A 27,107-nucleotide genomic window follows, 5' to 3' on the forward strand; every position below is an offset into this window, starting at 1 on the left:
CTCTATAACTACCTGAAAGGAGGTTGTAGTAAGGTGGGTGCTGGTCTCTTCTCCCAAGTAGCAAGTGATAGGACAAGAGAAAATGGCCTCAAGTTACACTAAGGGAGGTTTAGATAGAATATTGGGGGGGAAAAAAAAGGGTGCCAAGCACTGGAACAGGTTTCCCTGGGAAGTGGTCAGGTCACCGTCCCTGGGGGTATTTAAAAGACACATAGATGTGGCTCTTAGTTTTGTGGTGGACTTGGCAGTGCTAGGTTAACGGTTGGACTTTATCATCTTGAAGGTCTTTTCCAACAAAAATGATTCTATGATCTATGTCACATGTCTTGAATTACTGTAATTATGTTGTTCAAGAACCTTTTTTTTTTTTTGAGATTGGTGATAGTAACTGGCAACATTTTACACTTACACAGCTTCTGGCTTGGGATAAAAAGACCTTCTTCCACATGCTTTTGCATAGGCTTTGGCCAGAATGCTACCCTAAAAGAGTTCCGGACTCCTCATGCTGGAGGTGCAGACAGCTGAACACAGAGTAAGGCTTCCTCTCCTCATTAGCAGTAGCTGGCAAAGTGATACAAAGTACATGCATGTACTGAGCTTAATGTGTTGAGGAGGATAAAACATGGATGGCTTTTGAGAAGCACACATGATTGTAGTGCAAATAGAAATAATTTCTTTAATGGACACATGTTAGTTTTGCAATGGGTGGTCTGTTTTTTTTACACCATTTAGCACATATATATGAAATACACTGGGAGAGGTCAATTCACGATATGATGTCATGGGCAACAGATGCAAGGCACCTGGGATTGCTCCATATCATTCTGCTGACCATGATCTCCTTGCTAATTGTGAGGGTGGAAAGAAAGATACAGCCACTCCTTCTGTGTCCTCCATTTATGAATGTGACAGAAACAACCTTGAAAAAAATCAGGTTTTCTTGTGCTGCAATTTTGTCTGCTACTACAGCATGGGAAAGTGTAAATATTTACCTCACTCACATTTCCCAGGATCTCATCTTTTGTAGCAGCATTATGGAAAAAAAAAACCAAACCCATGCAGGATTTGAAAAGATTGCCCAGAAATGACTTTTTTTGCAAGCAATTTTGTATTATTCCCTAGGATCTAGTTGCACAATTTAAGCTTTCAACAGAAAAAGGACTAGAAATGCTCACATTTCTGTCTTCTAAAAATTAGCACAAACTGGATTCCAACAGATTTGTGCTCTTGACCCAGACTCTTCTGGTTGTAAAGGCACCTGCAGTGAAATAGAGGAGCCAGATGTTTCTGTGACACCAAGCATATGGAAATTATAAACTGATTCTGCAATGCTGGCAGCTGAGGACACTCAGCACCTTTTACAATTAGACCCTCAATGAGCCAGGTCTGCAGGAAAAGAAAGATCTATCACTTTTGCAGCTTAACAGACTGTTCTGATCTGCAATATTGTACTTAAAATATTAAAAACTGTATCTGCAAAACAGACAGGGGAAAAAGCTACCCTTCATTTGATGAAATGCCAACACTGCTGCTGTGGTCCCATAAATTCCCACAGCTACTTAAGCTATCTATCCAGTGCATACTCTTATCTGGCATGTTCATTATTTTCCATTCACCAGCTTTGCCAGCATTTTGAATGCAATAAAGGGATTCTGAATGCCATTAGTTTGATGACCATCTCATATCCTTCTGTATCTCCTGCCTGCAGGGGAACTGGACTCATCACAATCAGAAAACTGTCCTAAAGTGTCAAAAAAATGGCTACACTGGGGCATCAAACAGCATCAATAAAACATGCCAGACAATAGCACACCACCTCCACCTAGTCTATGAACCAAGTCATATGTGGTGAAGGAATAAAGAGAAGACAAAGCATTTTGGAAAAACTCAGACATCTATTTCTCACCACCAACTATGCATGCAGGGAAAGGTGTTAGACATTCTAAATTTTGTTGAAATGAATGAGTTTTGAAATGCAGGACACATTTTTGTTTTATGAAACTATTCTGGACCCACTTTGCTACTGAGAATCAGTTTCTTCCTTATAATTTTCCCTCACCTTTTGTCACTTCTCACCTTTTTGTTCGTAACCATCAAACACTTTGAATTAGGAAAAAAAAAGTACATATAATATTAAGAGTAAAAACTGCTTTAACTCCTACTGCTTATTTATAGATACACATTTTCTCCATTGATACGGGCCACCTGTAGGGTGGGCTATCATATTTTATTAAATTAAAAAACTCAACCATCCACATGCTTTCATGAGTAGCCTTTTACCCCACAGCTATTACTCAACCATCCTACTCAAGCTCATGAGACCAGTCTTTGTACTCAATGCAAGTCTTCTCTACTTAGTTGTACATGCTCTCCATAAGGGAGATGGAGATTTACACTCTCAGTCAGCATTGGCAGAAACAGGAAAAGGGTTATCAGGACCGTGGTACATATTTGATGTCCAGAAAAGGGAATGACCAGGAAGGTACATCAGATTATGGAAGGGTGTTCTCATTCATGATGCCATGTGCAATCTGTGGAAGCATGTGACCCCAGAACAGATGTTGATGTGCTGCAGAGTTAGCATAGACAGGAGGTACATTTGGGAAGGGTGTGTTGATATTAGAAATCTTAACTAATGACTTCTTGTCCCTTTTTTGGAAAAGAGAGTAATAATTTTGGCCTTAGCTGTGCATTAGTGTCACATTTACCATGATCTGACTTCCCCATAGCAACATCCCAAAGAGGGAAAGAGATGGCTTGAAGTGATACTTACAGGGATAGAGACAGTTCCCTTGAAAGTACGTAACAAGACCATAACTGACTCTACCTACATCAGAGCATGCAGTCTTGCAAACAAGCTTCCAACACAGTCCAACACAGGCACAATACTTGTTTCCCTCACCCCACCTCCATCTCTCTGAGTACCTTCTTGCCCCCAACACCTTTTTTTTTTTTTTAAAGAAGCAAGTGGTAAAATGTCACATGAGAGTTCAGAGACCTGTGTGAGATAAGACAGTGTAAGGCCACGGCACCAGGTGACAGCTAATTCTGTCACTTGGGTGTAAATTATTCTTCACACAAATCGAAGAGCTGCAGATTTTCTCAGGACTTCCTGAGGCAGACAGATTTGGACTAGTAGTTCACGGATGGGTTGAGCTTTATTCATGGCTTGTTTAGTTTTGGTCCACTAAGACCCTGGCTTTATTTTTTTTTTTTCTACCACAGATGAACATAATTTTATTTGACTTTTAGAAAAGTTCAGGAGAAGAGAGTTAAAAAAAATTGAGAGCAAGAAATTTCAAAACAGGAATAGCCTGCTTTGTTTAAACAAAGAGTCTGCCAGCATTTATTTCATTATACTATTACAATGTTCTGACTATCATCTAAACCTTCCCAGTGGGATACAAATCTACATTTTACTGTAGCTAAAACCAGAATTAATTTGAAAAATCATTACAGCAAAGAGAATGGTTATCAAGCCAGCATCGTCGTGACTGTGCAGACACAAAAAGTAGGCATCTTTCTCAACAGAACAAGCAAGAGATCTGTAATAGTCAAGGGGTCTATGATATTATTTATTTGGGGTTTTTTTCTTCTGGTAGCTTAGCTCAAATCCTTGATCAGAGCAACTAGGAATTGTTCTGCTCAGATGGCTTACTGCATTTTAAGTGGAATGCAATTTAGCGCGCTCCCATCTGACCAAAGCCAAATTCAGTAAGGGAAAACAATTTCCAAAGACCAACACATCCTTTTTCCCCTTGAGAGGCCAGACAAAGGTTGCAGCATTAGAACAGATTACCAGCATCTGTCTACAGTGTGCCTTTGATAAAAGGGATATTAGATTGTAATGGCAGCTAGACTGCCCCTCTTTGCAAAATAACATTAGGCGTTTTCCAGATCCCAGTGTTTGACTTTCCATTGTGCTTTGTTACTGAGCGGTGTAAGAAGCAGTGCAGGAAGATCAGAGTAATAGCAAGAAATAAAAAAAAGTAAATCACATCTCTCTGTACACTTCAGAGCTTCTGCAATTTTTTTTTTAATGTATGGATTTCCTTTGGGTTTATCTGTGATATTGCTAAAGAAAAAAGGCAGTTTCTGTTTCAAAAAGTGGTTAATAATATAAAAAACCCCATAGTCTACCACAGCTTCAAAGAGCCACTTACTGTTAGACTGCTACATAAACACATGTTTAGGAAGCATGAAAAAGTGTAGCTATTTACTGGATCCTCTACCTAATGCATCACATTTGAGCTCTGAAAGGGGAATTACTGACATGGTGAAATAGAACAGCTCCAAACAAATTGCTTTAGCAGAAAGGCTGTACCCATTAAACCCACTAAAAACTCTTATTTTTTGGAAAATCCAAAATCACTCAGTCACTTCACAAGCCCATCATCACCAAATATCTCATCTATAATGTCTTGGAATATGCTATGGCTGAAGAGGGCTTTGTAATTGTTATATCTGAGGAATATTATTGTATCAAAATATTCAGGTTTGTTCTAATGACATGTAACTTAATTGCAGGTGGGTGGCAATACCCTGCTGAAGACTGGGCAGTAGCACAGACTACAAAGAACAACCTGAGTTATTTTTACATGCTGGATGTATTACTTAAGCATAGCCCCTTCAGGAAAGAGGCCCAAGTCTTGCTTCCCAAAAGACAACTGTAGTTAAAAGCAACCACATTAGTCTATTTCAGGAAAATGGCAGAAACTATTACGGAAAATGTGACTGAGTTATATAAATAGGGGCATGTCTTCAGCTTACTGATTCAGCTAACTTCTGCCATCACCATCACAAAAACTTTGCATCAGAAATTAGCCAGAACAAATGAAAAAACCCAAACCAGTTTTTGCTGTATTTCTCCATAAAGTGAAAATTTAATTATTTGCCCTTAATTTGCAATTGGCATCTCAGCTAATCCTTAATGCTCAGATTTCTGTTGTTTCAGTCCCTAAAAACTACACTTTGAATAAAGGTTATATTGTCATGGTCTGTAAGTGGAAATGGACTGTAGTTTTATTTTATATTCTGCTACCTGTTCTGCCCATGAGTTTGTGATTAAGTTGACACTTCTATGGGAAACTGCTCCCTTGCAGTGTAATTCCAGGCATATTTCAAAGGGGGGTTTGGTTTCTACTCCTCCTTGCAAGTCAGAAAACATCGTCCCCAAAAACGCAGATACACAAGGCTGCTGAGTCAAAGCTGTTGGAGTCACATCAACCTGGCCCTGCACCTGAGCTCATTGTTAGGACACCAGACCCCACCTAAACTGCTGCCTCAACCTCAGGTAGATCTGTCTGGCAGCCCAAACTTGATGGCACAGGGTAGGCTTGCCTTGCAGCAATGAGCAGAAGAGATGGTTGATTTAGCAGTTGCTTCTTGGATTGTGATGAAATCACTGAGGTTTCCTGTTTGTTTATAGGCTTAGAAAACAGTTAATTCTCAGCTAATGAGGCTTGAGGCATGTGGTGCTCAGTCAACACAGCAACCTTCAAATTACTGTTTTGCTTGCAATACCCTCCTGTACATTTGCTACAGTAAATCAAGTGGTATTTTGTCTCAGCTAGGCACTGGACATTCAGATGCTTTAATATACGCAGACAAGCAGGGCTGCAGGCTCCTTCAGGGATACTAATACAAAGTACACAGCAGGAGTGGGGTGCACAACCATGGGACCAGGGTTGTCTCACTGCATTAGCACACCAGGGTGTCTCCATCTAACTGAGGCTCTGGATGCTCCTACAACCCTCTCTGGATAGTGGTGCATTTCATGACACACATACCTAATCTGAAATAAAAGTATAGGTCAAATCATCATGATCTGAACTCCTTCAGGGACAACTATATAAATCTGATCACCTGAAATGATCATCACTTCAGTGCTGAAACATGGAATCATAGAATCACTTAGGTTGGAAGAGATTTTTAAGATCATCGAGTCCAACCACAGCCTATCCCTGCTTAGTCCACCTCTAGACCATGTCCTAAAGCACTACATCTACATGCCTTTTAAATACCACCAAGGATGGTGACTCCACCACTTCCCTGGGCAGCCTGTTCCAATGCTTGAGAAGCCTTTCAGTAAAGAAATTCTTCCTGATACCTAACCGAAATCTCCACTGGTTCAATTTGAACCCATCTCCTCTCGTCCTATCGCTTGTTACCTGAGAGACCTGCCCCCACTTCTCTACACCCTCCTTGCAGGTAGTAGTAGAGAGCTATAAGGTCTCCCCTCAGGCTCCTTTTCTTAAGACTAAAAAGCCACAGCTCCCTCAGCCATTCCTCATAGGACCTGAGCTCCAAACCCTTCACCAGCTTCATTACCCTTCTCTGGACACACTCAAGCATCTCAATGTCCTTCTTGTAGTGAGAGGCCCGAAACTGGACACAGAACTTGAGGTGTGGCTTCACCAGAGCAGAGTGAAATGGAACAATCCCTTCCCTACTTCTGATGGACACACTAATAACTGATACAAGCCAGGATGCTGTTGGCTACCTTGGCCACCTGGGCACACTCCTGGCTCATGTTGAGCTGGCTGTCCACTAACACCCCCAGGTCCTTTTTCCTCCAGGGACCTCTCTGGCCATTCTGCCCCAAGCCTGTAGTGTTGTCTGGGGTTATTGTGACCAAAGTGCAGGACCCAGCACTTGACCTTATTGAACCCCATAAAGGTGGCCTCAGCCCATTGATCCAGCCTGTCCAGGTTCCTCTGCAGAGCCTTCCTGCCTTCCAGCAGATCAACACTCCCACACAATTTGGTGCCACCTGCAAACTTACCGAGGGTGCACTCGATCCCCTCATCCAGATCATTAATAAAGATGTTAAAGAGGACTGGCCCCAGCACTGAGCCCTGGGGAACACCACTTGTGACCTGCCACCAACTGGATTTAACTCTGTTCACCACAACTCTTTGCCAGTTTTTAACCCAGCGAAGAGTGTACCCATCTAATCCATGAGCGGCTAGTTTCTCCTGGAGGATGCCATGGGGAACAGTGTAGAAGGCTTTACTGAAGTCCTGGTAGACAACATCCACAGCCTTCCCCTCATCCACTAAGCAGGTTACCTTGTCATAGAAGGAGATCAGGTTGGTCAAGCATGATCTGCCTTTCATAAACCGATGCTGACTGGGCTTGATCGCCTTAGTTTCCTGCATGTACTGCATGATGGTGTGCAGGATAATCAAAGGAAATTAATAAATGGAAGAGTACATTTAGGCACATTGCATACAGATATACATAAAGGGCTTTCATACAATTTTTCACCTCCACAGAGAAATTAAGAAGAGACAAATAATGAGATATCACATTCTATGTAACTAATTTCTGCATCCTCTTCATTGTACTGCTACTAGACAAGCAATCTCCTTAAAAGTTCTTCTCATAGAATGATATAGATTTCTGTTAAAGGTATCATTTTCCTGAAAAATCATGTGTTTTCCTGTTTCATTTGAGACTGCCAAATCTACAGGTGTGATGGCCATTCTATTCCTAGCATCCAAAAAGAGTATGATGCACCTGTTTCAGCCTTGGAGATGTCTGAGTCATTTTGACAACGGGAGAAATCAACCATACAAGCACTATCTGAACAAAACAGCAGAGTTGTTCTGTGCTTCTGGAAATGTTCACAAGGTAAGACAACATGTTCCTTCAAGACTTTTTAAAATCACAGTTTTGAATGATTAAGATGTTCCTCATATTCTTACTTCACTAAAAGCCTTAAATCAAAAGTTTAGAACCATATCAAGCAAATGCAGAGTAAGAATAGTAAGCAAAGATTGAATACCAAAGAGTATTACAAGTCTTTCATTTCCTGCATTTGAAAGACATCTTTAACTTTGGAGATCACATTTAAATATATTTTCATAGGTGGAAAAAATAAATTGGCCCTGCCCTACAAAACAAAGTCCTTCTCTCACCCCTTCTCTTTAGGAAGTTCTGAGATTTTACTGTGCCCTTAGGCACAGCAAGTCCCTTGGAATGGCAAGGATGGAGTACTTTCCTGCAGTTCTGTGAGAGAAAGTGGGCTTGTCATAAAGAAATCAGAAACTACCAAGCTCTGGGGTGAATGCCACATGGTGTACCTCTGGATCTGGGCAGTGTCTCAGATAGGATCAAACATTATTCTTAATCACATAGAGAAATGAGTCAGAACCAGGGTGGATAATTAAAAATTGATGTAATACATTCTATTACCTGACACCACTCAAACTGTGAACCAGCTATAACTACCAAGTACTCTTAAAGCAGAGGCCTGTGCAATATTTATTCCAGTAATCCCTGTCTCTCAAGCCACAAAGTTCCATGTTTCTTCAAGACATACAGGCTCTGTATTCAAAAAGTAAAATGGAATTTATCAAATGTGTTTCAATTCCTGTTCTCAACTGGCATAAAACTACATGACATGTAAACTGACCTGCCAAATGTTTAGGTAGCCTTTCCATGGCTGTGTCTTTCTCATTGCTCAGTCCTGCTCCTTCTCAGGCACTTATTATCAGAGCAATTTCCATGAGTGCTTTGCATCACACTTCAAGTCGGTTAAAAGTGTTCTGGTAATGGTTCTGTTTGGAGTTTCTCTTACTAAAATCTTCCACCAACTTCATAACCATGTTGGGTGTTTTTGGCTTGGTGGGGGTTTTTTTTTGGTGTGATGTGGAGCTTAGCATTCATAAAGCTGACTTCTGGGATAGACAAGAGGAAACTTGCAACAGCTACAGTCAGATGCTTCTGAAATTGGAAACAGTGTTCTCTTCCAAGGTCAGCTCCTCATTAGTAAAAAGGGAAAACATTTTTAAGTGCTGGTTTAAGCAATTTGATAGCGGATCCAAAGGCAGACTGCATTTCGGCATTACTCAAGGAAACAGAGGAAATGAACCATGTAAATTCTTTGTCAAACAGTTTTCTGCACTCTTCAAATCTATTTTAAGGTTCAACATCTGCGTGAAGGCCCTAACTTAGTTATATTTCTTCAGACCTTCTGTGGGAATATCTTAATTTTGGTACAGATCCAGAAACCAATCCTAGCATCAACTGGAAATCAAATTTGAAATCCTAATTTCTTTTTCTTTTTTTGACTGAACAGTCTCTGAAAGGACAGCTCTGAGGAGGCCAAAAGAGCCTGGACACAGCTGGCATACAGTAAATTACAGCTTCCTTCTCCACAGGATTTGATTTTATTTTTGAATTCTGTCTGGAGCAAGTCTATTTTTAAAGTTGTTTGCATTTTCCCTTTTTCTTTACTTTTCTTTCTTTTTTTTCCCCTCCTTTTCTTTTCTTTATTGGTTAGGCAGCCCCTTAGAGATTTTCCAGAAAATACCTTACCCCTCTTGGTCTGATGTTCCAATGAACGGAAGGAGAACAGCTTGCTCAGCTGAAACACCATAATTAGCATATACTGTGATAACTCTCAGTCCTTCTCTAACCTGCTGGCTACACAGCATGATTTCCTTGGCATTTTTGTTTGTTTTGCTTGCAAGCAGAAGTGTAATATTACTGAGAATCACCAGATGGCATTGCTGCAGATAGCTTCAATATTCCTGTTTACCTGACTGTACAGAGGTTAGATACTGAGAAAATACTTATTGCAATCCAGTGCAGAGTTTTTGCTGTTACTGCTCCAGCTCCATGGCAGAGGCATCATTTTCAAGTTAAACATGTCCAATCTCAAATCTATATTTGGATCCACATGTTCTAATGCCTCACAATGTCATAACATTTGTTTGCAGCAGGAGAACATGTGTGGCTGCACAGGCACGGCTTAGAAACACAGAGACAAGGAAACCGCTGAAAGATGTTCTCTAGACTGCTTTAAAATGTCATTGTTTCTTAATTAGTGTATTCTTTAAGCTTATTGAAATGATTTATACACTTTAAAGACTGTTAAAAGGCTACCTCTGTTGTGACTGAATCTGGTGGCTGGAAAGTTTCAGCCGTTAACTGGTTGCATCTGCAAATAACCTGGGATCAAATTATATAATAACTCACACCTCATTAAACTCCTCTGAAGAGACCAAATTACATGGGAGGTAATTTTTAGTGCAGGCTATGGTGTATAACATATGCTAGCACTTCAGAGCTGCTGCAGCTCCCAGCTTGCACAGTCCCTCTCCCAGGGATGGGCCCCGGCTGGTGCAGGGGGTCGCTGATGCTGAGGGTCTGACCGATGCTGAACGGGCAAATACAAGGATGAAGGGACAGTTTCAACTGCATAGCTCTTAAGGCATGATGAAGTTGTGATGTGGCACTTATTTCCCAAATGTATCTGTTTCTGTATCTGTTTTCATATAAAGTGGAAATAGATTTCCACTTCCCCCCCCCCCCCCCCCCCCCCCATTTCAAAATCCTTCGTTTAAAAATTCATTTCACTTACGAGACTGCCTCATGAATGAAGTACTCACCTCCCAGATACATTAGAGGCTTCACTTCGGTGAGGTTAGGATTTTTTCCCCCACTCACAGTGGAACACTTCATTTCATTGATGACACCAGGGTTGTGCCTACAGCCACATTTTCACACTCAGCTCGCTTTCAGCCAGATGCAGTCATGCCACAGCATTGCCCTGATAGCATTAAGACCAGTGCAGGCTGCCGAAGCCACCAGTTGGGCAGTGACCCATAGCTGAGCTCTGTGCCCCAGCCAACACATTGGCATTGGATTTCTAGTTAGATTGAGCACATCCTCAGGAACTGAACAGCCACACGAATAGAGGTGTATTCCTAATCCCAGAACTAAAGCTCCAATATTATGTGGCAAAAGGAAATTAAAACTTGAGGCTGCAACCACCGTAGCACAAGGTAACAGGCAGAGCTAAGCACAATTTATGTCCATAGTGCTTACTTAATAATTTTATCCAGTTGCTCTGCAAATCACAGAATCTCAGAACATCAGCAGTTGGAAGGGACCTCGAAATTCTATTCCAACCCCCCTGCCAGAGCAGGATCACCTAGACTCAGGAACACATCCAGGTGGGTTTTGAATGTCTCCAGAGAAGGAGATTTCACAACCTCCCTGGGCAGCCTATTTCAGTGCTCTGTCACCCTCACAGTGAAAAAGTTCATCCTTATATTCCCATGGAACTTCCTATGCTCCAGCTTGCACCTGTAGCCCCTTGTCCTATTGCTGGTCATCACCGAGAAGAGCCTGGCTCCATCCTACTGATGCTCACCCTTTACATATTTATAAACATTAATAAGGTCACCCCTCAGTCTCCTCCAAGCTAAAGAGACGCAGCTCCCTTAGTCTTTCCTCATAAGGAAGGTGTTCTACTCCCTTAATCATCTTGGTGGCTCTGCACTGGACTCTTTCAAGGAGTTCTATGTCCTTCTTGAACTGAGGGACCCAGAACTGGACACAGTATTCTAGATGCAGTCTCACCAGGGCAGAGTAGAGAGGGAGGAGGACCTCTCTTGACCTACTAACCACACCCCTTCTAATACACCCCAGGATGCCATTGGTGCATTGCTGGTTCATGGTCATCCTGCTGTCCACCAGAATCCCCAGGTCCCTCTCACCCCTGCTCTCCAACAGGCTAGTCCCCAACCTGGTTACCTGGGGTTGTTCCTCCCAACATGCAAGACCCTGCACTTGTTAAATCTCATTAAGCTTCTCCCTGCCCAGCTCTCCAGCCTCTCTGAGTCTTGCTGAATGTCAGCACAGCCCTCTGGTGTGTCAGGTACCCCTCACAGTTTTGTGTTGTCAGCAACTTGCTGACTTTACACTCTATGCCTTCATCTAGGTCATCAATAAACATATTGAATAGTACAGGTCCCAGTAGCAACCCCTGCAGGACTCCACTAGTTACAGGCCTCCAGCCAGACTCTGTTGCATTGATCAAAACTCGCTGGCTTCTCTTCAACCAGCTCTCAATCCACCTCAATACTCAACCTTCCAGACCACATTTCCTCAGTTTAGCCATTTGGATGCTGTGGGAGATGGTGTCAAATGCTTTCTTGAGGTAGACCATACCCACTGCTCTATCATCATCTGTCCACCTGGTTATATCCTCATAAAAGACTAATAGATTAGTCAAACATGACTTCCCCTTGGTAAAACCATGTTGACTGCTCCTAACAACCCTCTTAAGTTTGATGTGCCTAGAGACAGCACCAAGGATGAGTCGTTCCATCACCTTTCCAAGGATGGAAGTGAGGCTGACTGGTCTGTAGTTACTGGGTTCCTCCTTCTTGCCCTTATTGAAGACTGGAGTAACATTTGGATTCCTCCAGTCCTCATGAACCTCTTCCCTTCTCCAGGACATAGCAAAGATGGTGGATAGTGGCCCAGCAATGACTTCCGCCAGGTCCCTCAGCTGTGGGTCATTGCTCTAGAGGAATAATTTTTAATCCAATGGACAGGCAGCTCTTGTCTTTTCCATCATCATCAAGTCAACATTTTCCTAGGCTTCTAGTGAAGAAATCCCCAGTATCAGCATATGAGCATAGCTTTGTGCATTGGCAAATCAACTGCTCATCAACCAACACACCCTATTTGTTCTCAGGCTGAATCCCCTCAGTTATCTGCCCAGCCTGTAGCTGTGCCTAGGATTGCCCTGACCCGCGTGAAGAATGTTGTGTATATTAATAGAAAACATCAGTGGTACCTATCATGTTGTTCCTCTTCACAGGCAACAGCAAGGTAGTCGATATAGATGCTTTTGGATGGAGTTAATTCAGGTCTAATCCCCATTAAATGGATAGTGGTATGTAAGTCAGGTAGTAATAGAGACAAGTTGTTTGAAATACTGCCTGTGCAAGGGATGTGCCCTGGGGAGCCCAAGAATTAAAAAATGAGAAAGCTAACAGTAAAATTCCCACAGCAGAAAATGGATACCTACAGCAGCCTTAAACACTTCTCTGGATTTCCAAATAAAGGGCTGAAAATCATTCCTCTCTTCGTTTTAAGGGGCTGACGGCAGAAGCAGCAACCCAAGACAGACCCACTGGATTACATTTTTCAATAACATAGCACTGTTCATATGATTTTTTAATAAAGCCAGCTACCCAGAGAAGGGACCAGGCTTCTGTTTGTGGTTGTACTACAAAAAAGGAGCATAAGTAGGAGTCAGTTTACAATAGCTATTTTTCCTCTTTCAGGTTTTCCAGTGTTTTTGGCTGACACTTACAGCCAACCTTCTCCATTTATACACCACCATACCTGAAAACAGGTACCATTTTTTTAAGTTACAGAAGCAACCTCTTCTATAAAGATAATTAAACATAGTTATTCTTTTCTGAATTAACAATTGCAGTTATTTTTATAATGGAAAAGTGTTAACAATGCCATTCTCAAAGAACCAAGAAACCTCTCTGGGATGCCCAAGATGATTAAACATAGGCAAGTGCACACTGAAAAAACTCCCATTTAAGGCTTTTGTCTCAGAGTACACTGAACATAATTTAATACTCTACAATGAAATAACACATACCTTATGTAAATCTTGTCCTTGTAGTGTGCAAACCCTATGTGCACTCAAGAACTACTTTCATAGTAGAAATGTAATCGTATGGATACTATTTCTTAAAGGTTAGTGATTTAGATGAGAAGTGCTCTGCAGCCATCTTCTAAAAATGCTTTGATGTTTGTGATGTACTGCCAATATGTTTCCAACAGTACTTAAACTTGTTACTTTTAGAAAAAACATGAATTAAGCTGAACATTTTTGGTAAAAGGACTGAAACTGTCCTTTGATGACATAAACCAATAGACAAGCCGCATAAAAAAAGACTGGAGTGAGAGATAAGGAGCTTACAAGGTATAAAATCTGCACCTGTGAGATAACACACAAAAAAGGCAAAAGTTTCAAGTACAGAAAACAGAAGTTACAGAACCAGGAAAAGATATAGTAGGTGCAGTGAAACACTTACTATAGTCAATATTAGTCATGGATGCGAACAGTGCATGTTTAGTAAATCAAGCCAGTGTAAAGCAGTGGAATGGATAAAGAGAAGCCAAAAGAAAGAGGGTTGGTCCCTCTTCTCCCATAGGGAAGAGCACACATACATAATGGTTCCTGCCTCGTGGTTTCCTGAATGAGAGAGGCAGATTTGCATTTTGGCTTTTGACTTGCTTTGCCTTCCCCTTAAGCACTAATTTTGGTAATAGCATCTGGAATTTCCAAAGGAAAAGCCACTTCAAACATTAAAAGGCCGGGTTGTCTCACTTTTAGGCTGAAACATCCCTCTCTTGCAATGCTTGAATAGTTGGAACTGCAGAAGGAATAACAGCAGGATGTGAGCACGTATCTTTTGACCTGCAGACCTCTTCTTCCCTTCTTTATTCCCACCCCTGAGATATGGCTTGGAGAGCTGCAAGAGTGTCTCTCAGCCATTAAACAACACATCCAACAACTTTTTACTTTAAAAAAAGACACAGATCACCTCATCTTTGTACAAAAAGACAGCAGAGGGACCCTCCTCTGTTGATAAGAGCCAGGAGAGCTGCTAACCCAGAGCCTTCATATTCAGCCTTGCCAAATTGTGATTGCTCTTCTGGGGAGGAGAGCAAGAAGGGAGATGACCTTGGACTTCCCTTCTATGTTCTTTTAGCCCAGAATAAATTAGCCTGAGTATAGGAGACAACACAACTGCATTAGCCTTGATCTGTGCATAGTTTTAGGCTGATTATTCTGCCCAGCTTCCTGGTGAAACACAGACTCTGTTTTGGGCTAGGTGTCTGACGGAGGAGAGCTCATCATTGACCTCATGGAGCTGCATAGAGAGGTACTTTCCCTCTCCACCACCTCTCTGGATTTCCCTTTTTGTTACTCACCAGTACTGCTCTGGATGGTCCTCACCGTGGTGGTCGTACGTGGGGGAGATGAGGACCGTAGCGATATGCACTCGTCGTCCTGGGAGCAGCCCTTCTCAATGGCTCTGACGTAGCTGTGGCTCCTCATACGGAAGCAGCCCGGCATGGGCAGATCCAGCGCCTCCACTGCCTGAGACTCGAGTTCGCTGAACACTGACTCGCAGACGGATTCGAACTGACCGTTCACCTCCATCTCACTCACCTGTGGGCAGAGACTGGGCAGGTTCAGTGCATCTGGTACACCAGCCTACCTGGTACAAACACTCCCACAGCGAGTACAGTGGCCACCCTCTGTTAGAAGGTCCCTTCACACACGGGGAACTGGTGAATGGCACACAAACACATCCCATTTTATAATGCATGAATCTTTTTTGGGGGGGATGGGGGGAGGGGGAAGTACAAAAAGAGGAGGCAAAGGCTTTAGGCAGAGATTCAGCAGTTTGGGCTCTTGGTTCCTGCTGAGGCTGGTGGGAAGTGGGAAGTCCCCACCGTAGCATCTGGTTTACCTCACCCTGGGCCCACAGCAGAGGTTGAACCTCTGGCCATTATGACCATTGCACTGAAAAACAAAAATCAGTCTTTCCTGGTGGGTTGAGGGGGTGAGAAAAAGAAAATAAAAGGTGAACTTAACATTGGTACAATCAGTACAACCCACAGGCAGTCACAGTGATAAACCTGAGGGGCTGGGAAGCTTGAGGATAGAAGTGGTAATAAACATTTGGGAATGGGAGGCTGGTAAAGGAACCAGCTTTGCTGCAGGGGACAAATATATGTATAACTACATCCCCGGACTGACTCCTCTGGCCGAGAGCGAGAGGTGCCAGGGAACCCTTCGCCCCTTTGTGCAGCAGACACTAGGTGGTGACAAAGACTTGCACTCACGCAGGATAACGAACATCCAAGCGCACGTGGCCTTGCTGCAGGTCTCACCAACCTGGGAACCATTTACCTTGTTTTAATTAGTAATGGATGTTCATGCTTCTAAACTGAGAATAGCGCCTTGAGCTTGACATATAATAAAGCGCAATAATTATTGCTGTAGGAAACGTGCATGTGGAACACATGACTTGAGCATTTTGTCAGCTTTCAAGCACAGAAAAGGCCAAGGCCACAAGACAACATAAAACTGTGTTACGGTGGTAGAAAAAAAAACATTAGCAGCTCTTTTCTGGGATAAATTTTACCCAGAAAAACATTACTGCGAGCATTTGTACACATAAATGAAAAGGGAAATCTCAAAGAATATAACATTTTTTCAGAGGGAAATTGTTTAAAAGACTGTGGAAGAGCAGTGGATAACAAATCTAAAAGAATAATCCTAAATTCCAATATTCAATATCCAAAATCCAATATGGCAGGGAATAGCCATATCCCCAAAAAAACATCTGAATTAATGCTTTTATAAAACCCCCAAACTTTTTCATAGTGGCAAATATCACTGACTCTGTGGAAGACAGTTTTGTATAAGCTGAAAGTCATACTGAGGAACTACAGGATTTAGCAGACAAACTACTGGCCCACTGCCTGGTCGAGCGCAGGCTATTTTGTGAGGATAAACCTCATAAACTAAACATGTCACAGCAGGCTTATTTTTTATAGTTTGGAATGAGCATAAAGAGATCTTAACAGAATTTCAGGGCAGTAATACCTTTGCACTCAATATATACACTGTGACATTTATACTACTTAGGTGAAAATTTCAGAGGTGCACAGACATAAGAATGTGCAATAGCACAAAGAAAGCTTTAAAAATTCTAATAAAATACTAATGAAATTGCAAAACACAAAATGCTATGGATTTGATTTGCCTTTAGCATCTCACTCAGCATGTGAACATTTTTCTTAGGCATTCAAAAAAATCTGATTTCAGGTGCTAAGCAAAAGATCTTTAAAAGAACCCTGTTTAAAGACCCTGTTGATGAGCACCTGCTTTTGGAAAAGAAAATAAATAAATAAATTAGACTGCTCCTTCAAACAAATTGCATGTTGTGCCACTACTCATCCCTTTGCAAAGGGCAGATTACATCATTATCAAGTGTTACCCTCTCAAAACCAAGATTGTGTGAAAATATTTCTGTTTTCTTGATAATGCTGGGAAAATGTGTGGCATGGAACATCCTGACTGGACTTAAAGTCCAGTTTCTCCTATTGCAAGGACGTGGCTGGTGTCCAGCATGGTGGCTGCTCTCTGGGCCACCACAGATACATGTCACCCACCTGACTGATGGTGCTCATGGCTCTCATGTAGCTCTCGTTGCGGGACCGAAACTTGGGGGACGTCAGCAGCCCCGCAGGGTCCAGGCTGTCCAGGCTCCTGTTGATGGAGACTTCGCTCACTGCCCTCAGGTAACTGTGGCTGCGGATCTGAAGCTTTGGCGAGTGTTCACTGGATATCCTGGGGTTTGGGGTGGGGAGGGAAGAAAGAAAATAGAAATTTCAGCAAATCTAAATGGCCACACCAAGGGTGGGGTAAAGAAAGAAGAGACCCAATAATAAGATTGGCTGCATGATCCTAAACTTAACAGCTGAACATTCGCTTCTTGAAATGCAGTTGGTAAGAACTGTAAGCTATAAGGGGCTTTATTCTTCAATTCCTCCTCCTTTATTCCTTTTTTTTCCCCCTTTTTAAATTGCTTGCCCTCCCTTATCAGCTCTCTGTATTGTTTCTTTGCCCTCTGTCCCTTCTCTAGTGTAGGAGGGCTTCTTCAGGTTTGGGCAACAGATTCGCTTCCTTGGAGCTGGCTCAGCACCTCTCTGCAGGGAACAGTTTTTAGCTACATGTCCTCCTGTGAAAAAAAATGCCCCCTCTCCCTCTCTGTCTTCCTCCCTTTCCTCCCTGTAAACATCAGTCACCTTGTATCCCAGATCTTGCTGGACTAAGAAGCAGAAAGTTGTATGAAAACAGGGCAGGTGTGTCAGGATCCTTGGTGAATGTTGCAGGGAACAGTTTGGGGCAAAGGGTCCAGCCCTGCTGCTTACCCTCAGGTAGATGAACATGCCCATCAGTCTGAGGACATGATTTCTGTTCTCAGATCTGCTTTGGAAAGGCTTTGCCAGCCCTGTGGCACTTCCTGCCACGCAGGTTGGACTTGATAGTCTGAAGGGTCCCTTCCAACCAGGAGAACTCTATGATTCTAATGGGTTACTCCTTTGTGAAAACCTGCTGCTGATCAGACATGCTGGTGCGTTGACTCTGACACCCATGTATGTACCTGTGTAGCTGGGCTACTTCTTGTGGAACTTTCAAGGGTGTATAGGCAAATAGGGTAGGCAGATCACACCCACCATGTATGATACTCATAGGATGTCTTAAACTGGGAAAACATTCCAAGAACTTGGGGCACCTGGTAAAGGTTTGATGTGCTAAAGATTTTATTTTATTCCTGGCTTAAGCTGGAAGTTGAGAAAAAAATGCAGGCTAGGGAAGTGGCTTCACATGACTTGATGTCCAGTTAGAAGTTGTATTTCTGAAGTGATAACATCTCCAAACTTTCCAATACCAGTGACAGATGTGATGCACAAGTAGTCAGAAGCAAAGAAGAAAAGCCCTGTAAGTAAGGTGCACAAAGTCCAGTACTCCTGCCACATGAGCTTAGGCTCAGCTGGCAAAGTTACACCCTTCAGCTACAGCCCTCCACCTGTGAGACATTCCACCCTCTGAAAATGCCCGCTAAGTGCTGTCCTCACAATAATCTGGGGCATCCTATAAGGATGTGTCACAAAAAGCGATCCATGTCATTCCTCTTATGGAATGAATGCAGCTACTTTCGGGGATGTTTCTTTTTAAAACAATTAATCAATAGGTGAAGTATTGAAAGGGTGATCCTGCAATATTTTTATCAGAATATCTTTAAAGTTCTCCAAGTATGACAAAGTAAACAAATTAAAACAGTAACTAAATGTTGTGTTTTTAAACATAAATCTCACATGGATGTTTGCCACTATATGCCAAAGAAAAAACCTGTAACCTAATTGCAGGCTTAATCTTGGTCCCCTAGTCTTTAGAAATAAGTACATGGCTGACCTGAAAGAGGAGAATCCGTTTTATGTCTAATTCCTCAAGCATTTTCAGATATTTTGTATTCAAGTAGCTAATGATGGTAATTAGTATGAGCAATTTCCCAGTGGCACGCACAATTCTGGTAATTGTCAACGTAGTTTAGGAGGACAATTCCGTTGTGTAATGGCACATCTAAGTAGTTCAGAAACTGGGTCTGTTTCTGAATGGTACAATGCCGTAATAAAATCTAGGTCATCTCTCCAACACCGTATTCTCTGCCTGCTAATTACCTGCCTAATGAAAATACGCAAACTTATTCTAATTACTAGATATTCCTGTCACAAGATGAAGATAAAGCCTTTGCTTGCCATTTTCACTCCTCCGTGCCATGTGCACTCCTCACAGCAGCCACATCCGTATGCTTTGACTCCTTACGCCAGTTGATGCCCACGTGACAAAAGTAGAAAGCTCTGAGACATCATAATTAGCACTGTTCCAAACAACCCCCAAAAAAGGAAAGAAAGTGATGAAAAAATGACCATTACTAATGGTTAGCTGCAACATTTTGACCAACTGTAGTCAGGGCACTCTTGGGGACAAAAAGATTTCCATAATTTGATAAAAAAATTAATAATAAGATAAAATAGAATGAATAATTCAACAGAAATCATTTTTCAGACACATGCGAGCTGCTTCGCCACCCTGTAGATCTGTAAACTGATCAGCACTGCCTGAAATGCATTTCTTAAACTCAAAATGTATTTTATGAATATGTTGTGAACCATTTGCTGCCAGTTTGTGACATGCAAAATTCAAATATGCTTGATTAGCTGCCAGTTAGTCAAATACGTCACCTGGGGCTTGTCACTGTTCACTGATTAGCTGATTTCGCAAGAAGACTGCAGCACATCACCAAATTCATCACAAAGATATTGCCAGACAGAAATTTGCAAGTGCTGAGGCAAGTGCCCTTTAAAGACTGAAACCAACATAACAAACTTTCCAGTACCTGAAGGGGCTTACAGGATAGCTGGAGAGGGGCTCTTTTACAGGGACTGTAGTGACAGGACAAGGGGTAATGGCTTTAAACTAAAAGAAGGTATATTTAGATTATATATATGGAAAAAAAAGATTTTCATTCTGAGAGTGGTGAGGCACTGGCACAGGATGCCCAGAGAAGCTGTGGCTGCACCCTCCCTGGCAGTGTGTAAGGCCAGGTTGGATGGGTTTCTGGGCAAGCTGGTCTAGGGAAGGGTGTCTCTGCCTATGGCATGGGGGTGGGAGCTAGATGATCTTTAAGGTCCCTTCCCACACAAACCATTCTGTGATTTCTATGATTAAGATGCAGGTACCCATAGCAGCAAGGTTTTGCTGTGGCAGCCACAGCAGAATCTAGATCAGATGCTCCAAGTGTCATGGACAGCCATCCCAAGAGGTATAGAAATTTATTTTCTGTATGCATTAGTGTTGCATAACAACATTTTCCCAATTCTGCTTGAAATAAGGGCATCCATCCACGACAGTACATGTTTCCAAGCTGTTTCAGATGTGTGTGGTCAGCTGAGATGCCTTTATTCTCTGACTGGTTTTGTTCCTGACTATATGATTGGCCAGTTTGGCACATACCTAAGAACTGTGTTTTACAGGTGGCCACTTATCTTAGCCAGAGCATATCTCATCTGTTGTAAAACCCAGACTGGGATATTAGCAGCTGCTGGAAGAGGTGGCTCCATGCTTACTGATTGCTACAATCACTGTTTCACTAGGTGCAGTGATGGGGGAAAAAGAGAGAAAAAAGGAAAAAGGATTTAAAGCATAGACAAAGAAACATCTGAAGGTTTGCATTTATAGTGATTACTATTGCTTTTACAGCTCTGCAATAAATTGTCACTATATTCTACAGTACGCTTTAATGAACAGTTGAAATGCCACTGGAAATTTTGAAAACATTCCATTTAGGAATAAATCCAGCTATGTATGACAGGGGAAGATCTGAATGTCTAATTTATTTTCTCAGAGCTACTATAACCAGCAACGTGTAAGTGAAAATATTCTTTCCTTCCTTAAGGGTTCAACTCCATCTTCTATTTATCCTGCATTACCTAAACTTCTGCTTGTGCCATCGTAATTTCCACAGCTAGGTATGACAGACAAGGGACAGCTCTTTGGCCAATATAAAATGGTCTGTTAGCTCCACTCACTTCGTTGGATATATTAATTGGCAGAAGGAGGACATGAATTATTAAAGATCTTGAACAAGCTCTTCAACCATGACGCATCATATCTGTGCTGCAGTGCCTGCCAGTGTGACAGGGGACAAGTGTAGTTCTGATTTTGGTGCCAGAGCATTTTGAGAGGGGCTTATACACAGCTCAGCCTTACTGCTATGGTACAAGAGAGATTGTGCTTGGGAGGTTTCTGGTCCCTTATGAGTACATGATGTTGGTTGAAGCAGCATCCAGGGAGCCTGCAGCAGGCATAGAGAGCCAGGCGTGCTTTGGGGATGGGCTGTCACCTAAAGCAACATGCTTCATTCACAGGTGAAAGGTCCCTAAACTGGCTGAAATCCTTTTTCACCATACTGCTGTCCTTGCCCTAGGCTTCTCCCAAGTGGATGGGAGTACAGCCCAACACAACATGCTGATAATCACAGAATCATAGAATGGTCTGGGTTGGAACCCCAAAGATCATAGAGTTCCAACCCCCCGTCACAGGCAGGGCCACCAATCTCCAGGCCTGGATCTACACAAGGTTGCCCAGGGCCCCATTCAACCTGGCCTTGAACACGTCCAGGGATGGGGCATCCATCACCTCTCTGGGCAGCCTGTTCCAGCACCTCACCACTCTCTCTGTAAAAAACTTCCCCCTAATATCTAATCTAAACCTTCCCTCCTTTAGCTTTAGTCCATTCCCCCTTGTCCTGCCATTATCTACCCTTTTAAAAAGTTGATTCCCCTCCTGTTTGTATGCTCCCTTCAGGTACTGGAAGGCTGCAATGAGGTCCCCCCGCAGCCTTCTCTTCTCCAGGCTGAACAAGCCCAGCTCCCCCAGCCTGTCTTCGTAGGGGACGTGCTCCAGCCCTCTAATCATCTTTGTGGCCCTCCTCTGAATCCTCTCCAACAGTTTTGCATCTTTGTTCTATTGAGGGCCCCAGATCTACTCCAAATGGGGTCTCATGAGGGCAGAGTAGAGAGGGACAATCACCTCCCTGTCCCTGCTGGCCACCCCTCTTCTAATGGAGCCCAGGATACCATTGGCCTCCAGAGCTGCAAGAGCACACTGCTGGCTCATGTTAATGACCAGGGTGGGAGGACTAGCACTGCCAGATGTGCTACCCAAGAACAGCACAGATATAGACAGCAGGATGAGGACTTTGGGGTTCTGCCAGCCTCCTGTTGCTAATGTCCCACAGGGACTGAGCAGGAAAGGAGGCAGCCCTGTGCTGAGGTGTGTGGAAATGGAGTCTGTTGAGTCCCAGTGGAGAAATAAAGGCTCCCCTGGGTAAAGGAAGGGAAGTGCCTCTGATCTACACTGTGCCTCTGGGAAGATTGAGGAACCCTGCCTGTGAGCGCAAAGCTCTCATGAAAGCTCATGAGGGGAGGAGAGTGCTCTTTTAAGCAGAAAATGCATTTCAGTGAGGCAGTGAAAGAAGATTGTGTGGGTGTGTCAAGGTAATATTTAAGCCACCTTTGCTTTGCTGCCCTTTGGTTTCTGCTCTGCACATTCCTCATATACTGAAGCTGATGCTCCTCATTTCATTTAAATGAAGACATGAAAAGATTTAAAATGCACACACCGAATCACCCCTACCACTGTTGCAACATGCACGTTGATAAATACTTTTAAAACAACTGTTACAGATGTGTTTGTATGCACATAGTCTTAATTCAGATGGAAACATATTTTAGTCCCTAATTTGCTTAATTGACTATTTGCAGAGTAAGGAGCTGGTCAGCACAGGAAATTTGCATGGGAGGAGCTAGGCTTAGCTGATTTGCTCTGGTTTGCACAGGGAAGCCTGAGACAGAGGCAGGAAATCGTCTTGGCCTACTGCCTGTTTCAGGTGATGGCTCAGGGTGAATGAAGGGGGAAGGAAAGCTGTACACTATCTCTAAATACTGCCTTGTCATTTCTGACTTGTATATGCTGGCCATAATTTCATTCATTCAAGTATACATTATAGGACTTAAAATGCAGTGTTAGCAGATTAAAAGTGAAATAGCTTTGAATATATTCCTGGAAGAGGTCTTTTGCCTTCAAAATGACTTTCAAATGCCAAAGAGACTGCAGACAACAGGGATTTACAAGAACAGGCAAGCTTACTTTCAAATATTTCCTTTTAATTTAGGAAACCATAATGCACTCTGTTGTCTGTGTGCTTTTTATGAAAAATGCTCATTTATTACATTTCATTTCAGAGTGGAAAAAGGGAGAGACAAGACTGATGATGGCTGCTTTCTTTCCCCGTTAGGCCAGGCATGATGCAAAAAGCCACCATTACAATGAAAAATAGACCTAAAACTGTGTTGTCTTTTGCAAGTTCAGCATTCAGATCCCTAGCACAAAGTGCAGTGCTGTGCCAGATGGGTACTGTGCTATGCCAACAGAAAATGATAAAGCAGAATAAAGTGAAAGTCCAGAAACATGCCCAGAATGCTTCCATAAGCCAGCAGAGGAGTGTGCTAAGATTTGCCTTCAGACAAATGGAGAGCCCTCAACAACTCACCACATGCAACCCCAAACCAAGAAAAAATACACCTCAAAACCACCACTCTTGCTAAACACCCCACCTCTCATTTTTGTAGCCTGCAACAGACAGCTGAGTTCCCTGGGCCTTGATTATCCCAGGCTGAATGCCTCACCTTTGTCATGGCTTGGGGGGCACGTCCAACGTGCTTAATTTTATTTGCATTCAGTGCTTAATTTTATTTGCATTTTAGTGTTGTTAGAAGGTAGAATAACCCGGTGCAGTCTGACACAAGGCAAACACTGGAGGACATCAAGGAGGAATATGTACAGAACAAAGTAATTCAAGTGCATCTGTCTGATCCTGATCATGACATGGGTCACCAGGCTGGGGTAGTTTGATCATGTTGGCACCTGTGTTCCCCTGCTTTTTCAGCACAGTGAACACAAATCTGTCGTGCTACTGATGGAGACAAGGGCATCACACAAACATTCTGAGCATTCTTACCCCTCACCAGGGATTTTTCCATGTTTCAAAGATCTCCCTTTCTGTTTTTATTTATAATCAAGCGAACCTCCTCATGGGGATTTCCTACCTTGAAGCTAAAAAGAATTAATAAAACCTCTCTTGAAGTCCTCAGCGTGTTGCTAGAGAGCCAAGTGTGAGAAAGGAAAATCTAAAACTTAGAGACAACCAGAAAAAAACTCATCTGCTGAAGAGCAATTCAGTGTTATCAGCACAAAATTGGCATCCGCTTCCTTTTACGTTACGAAAGATCCCACTGATCAGACTACAAATCGTCCTCACTCCATGGAGCAGCCAACACATACCACAAAACTGCGTGGGACATGCCAGCATCACTGGGTTTGTCACAGGGTGAGAAGAGGCAGAAACTGCAGTATGGTGTATTTGTCTCTCTGCTTGATTTTACAGATTCTAGTAGGGCTGCAAAGGAAAGCACTTAAAAAAGTAAATAGTCCAGGCAGTTTGGTGTCACGCAACTCTCTAATGTCTCTGTCTCCAGCTGTTGTGGGTTTTTTTTGAGTAAGCACATGGTGTCGGGCCAGAGAGCTCCTGTTTGTTTGATAGAGAGCAGCAGGGACTGGGTCACCATTTTTCAGTAGGAAAAGCTCCTAAAAATCCCAGTCCCTTTTAAAACTCTCCATGTCTGGTTACTGCCAGCTTCAGAATCAGCCATGAAATCACTTCTTTGTGATTACATCACAAACCTGCTTCCCTCTCAAAGGACATGGAATCACTGGGTTGGTTTATTTCTTTTTCAGGTGGGTGGGTGCTCATGTTGTATGACCATGTTTCAAGAACATCGTTAGCTCTTAATAAGTGTTGCAATGTTAGCAAACAAAAGTTGACTACTATTTACATTTCACATATACATTAAAATAAAGCTCCCCCTTTACCTCAAGGACCCCTTTAGGTGTTGTGTACAATAAAAAAAAAAAAGAGAAAAAAAAAGAGAAAAAAAAGAAAAAAAGAAGAAGGAAAAGGTTCCTTGCCATTGATGTGCTGTATCTTCTCCCTACTTTCTAGACATGGAGAAAGAACAGAGCACAGCATGCTAGAGGCACATAATACCATATGCAATTGAGCTGATAAGAGAAGCAGATGGAAGATGATGCAGACAGACATTATACAATTCTCTTTAATCAGAAATCTGGTCTACATGCTGGTGCTGATTCCCATGTGGGGGTGTGTGTGGGGAATAGTTGTTGAGTGCTCTTCTGTTCCACCCTGGAGAGTGAAAAGAGATGCTGAAGCATAGAAACAATTAAACCCAGATGAACCAGCTCATCCCAGTGATGCCAGGGTAAGCCATTTTTGTATAACGACACACAATTTTTGTTTACACTGGAAGAGAAATACACCCTCTCTTGACACCTAGCAGGGTAAGATATAACACCACTGAGAGTGCACAGCTTGAGAAGAGCAGCTTTCCTCTCAAAAGACCCTCTGAGGGAAGCTGTGGGCTTTCATGTCCCCTATTGCAAATCTTACCGACTACATGCTTAGAAGATTTTTCAGAGACTCTTGCTTGAGACAAAGATGTCTGAACCTAGGCCAAACATGTGACATAAGTCTCTTCCCTTCTTCAGCAAGAGTTTCCTTTGGGTTGGCACTAATAATGACAGGAACAAGCACTGCTCACCAACAGAGAGATACATTTATCTAACCTGGAAAAGCCTTGTATCAGGTATATCACTAAGAATGAACACTGCTGGAGGGCCTGAGCAGGTCGGCCATGCTTGCAGCCTTGCCTGGAGCCCTTTGGCACATGTTGGGGTGAGGATGAATCTTTTGGAGCTGCCCCTATTTAAGCCCTCCACCACTGCTTTGATAAACTCTCTCTTTGCCAGCACAAAAGTCAACCCTTCCTTCCTGCAGAAGACACTCCTTCAGCTCCCCTTGGCAAGGCCAGGCTCACCCATCTGATCCCACATTATGTTACATTCTTAGGTACTTCAACGGTTGGTGACACCACTTGGAAACACACAAGTCTGTGGGGCTGGATGGGACCTATCCAAGGGCACTGTGGAAGTTGCCCTGGAGAAACTGGCTGTTCGTGACTTGGGCTGGCATAGTCTTTGCTGGATAAAAAAACCCACCTGTCTGGATGGCTGGGCCCAGAAAGTTGTGGTGAATGGAGTTAAATCCAGTTGGTGGTCAGTCACAAGTGGTGTTCCCCAGGGCTCACTACTGTGGCCAGTTCTGTTTCATACCTTTATCAGTGATCTAGATGAAGGGATTGAGTGAACCCTCAGGAAATTTGCAGACGACACTAATTTGAGCGGGAGTGTTGATTTGCTGGAGGGTAGGAAAGATCTACAGAAGGATCAAGGCCAGCTGCATGAGGTTCTACAAGGCTCAGTGCCAGGTCCTACATGGACATGGACTGCTTCACCCCCGCTTCTGTAATTGCTGCTATTAACTTAAGTGAGCCAAACCATACTATAATTTTCCTCCTCTTCAGTGTCTGGAAATACACTGAAAACATCCTCTTGCACACCTGCGGATCTGCACCTCCTGATGGATTCGTGGAGAGAACTGAAGTTTGAGTCTCAGTCTGTATTAATACTAAGCCTACTCCTACTCAGAACACTGACAGACAGCTCTTTCCTTTTATTAACCTCAGGGTATCTGGGATCAAGATATTCCCCATTGCGGTCCTTGTGCTATTCTAAAATCACAGTTTCCACAAGCTCGGACCTCACCTGCTTAATTTAATTTTCAGGTCTCCCACGTTCATACATTAAGAGTTTGATTAATTCTGCCAGTGGGAAAACCCAAAAAATTACAGCGCCCTGCCAAACCACAGGAGGAAAGCAGTTACTTTTCAGGAATGTCACCCGGCCGTGTGCTGAGCTGGCTGCACAACCAGCCCTCCCTGCTTAGCACCGTGATTTATGCAGGAGCTCTGGCTTGCTCCTGGCAGTGGGAGGATAGCACTCCAGCTCAGCTAAAAGGCATCTTCTGGGCAGACTTCCCATAACTGAAAGTCCTCCTGTGCTACTCCAAGTTACAATATTGGGCAGTATTTACCTACAAATAATGTTTTCCAGTAAATACTTAAAAAAGCATTTGCTGGTGAATGTCACC

General features: G+C 42.9%; 1 protein-coding gene across 1 annotated transcript in view; it reads right to left on the reverse strand.

Moving 5' to 3' along the window:
* The window catches only part of DLGAP1 (DLG associated protein 1), a gene marked incomplete at both ends in the record, with an annotated part of 149,911 nt that overhangs the window by 86,769 nt on the left and 36,035 nt on the right, over positions 1-27,107 (reverse strand). The window contains 2 exons of the mRNA XM_084260144.1: positions 14,770-15,010; positions 17,026-17,203. Coding sequence (XP_084116270.1) covers positions 14,770-15,010; positions 17,026-17,203 — 419 coding nt within the window. The remainder of the gene's footprint in view (positions 1-14,769; positions 15,011-17,025; positions 17,204-27,107) is intronic.

The sequence above is a fragment of the Gallinula chloropus genome (assembly GCF_964237585.1).
Source record: "Gallinula chloropus genome assembly, chromosome: 2".
Lineage (NCBI taxonomy): Eukaryota > Metazoa > Chordata > Aves > Gruiformes > Rallidae > Gallinula > Gallinula chloropus.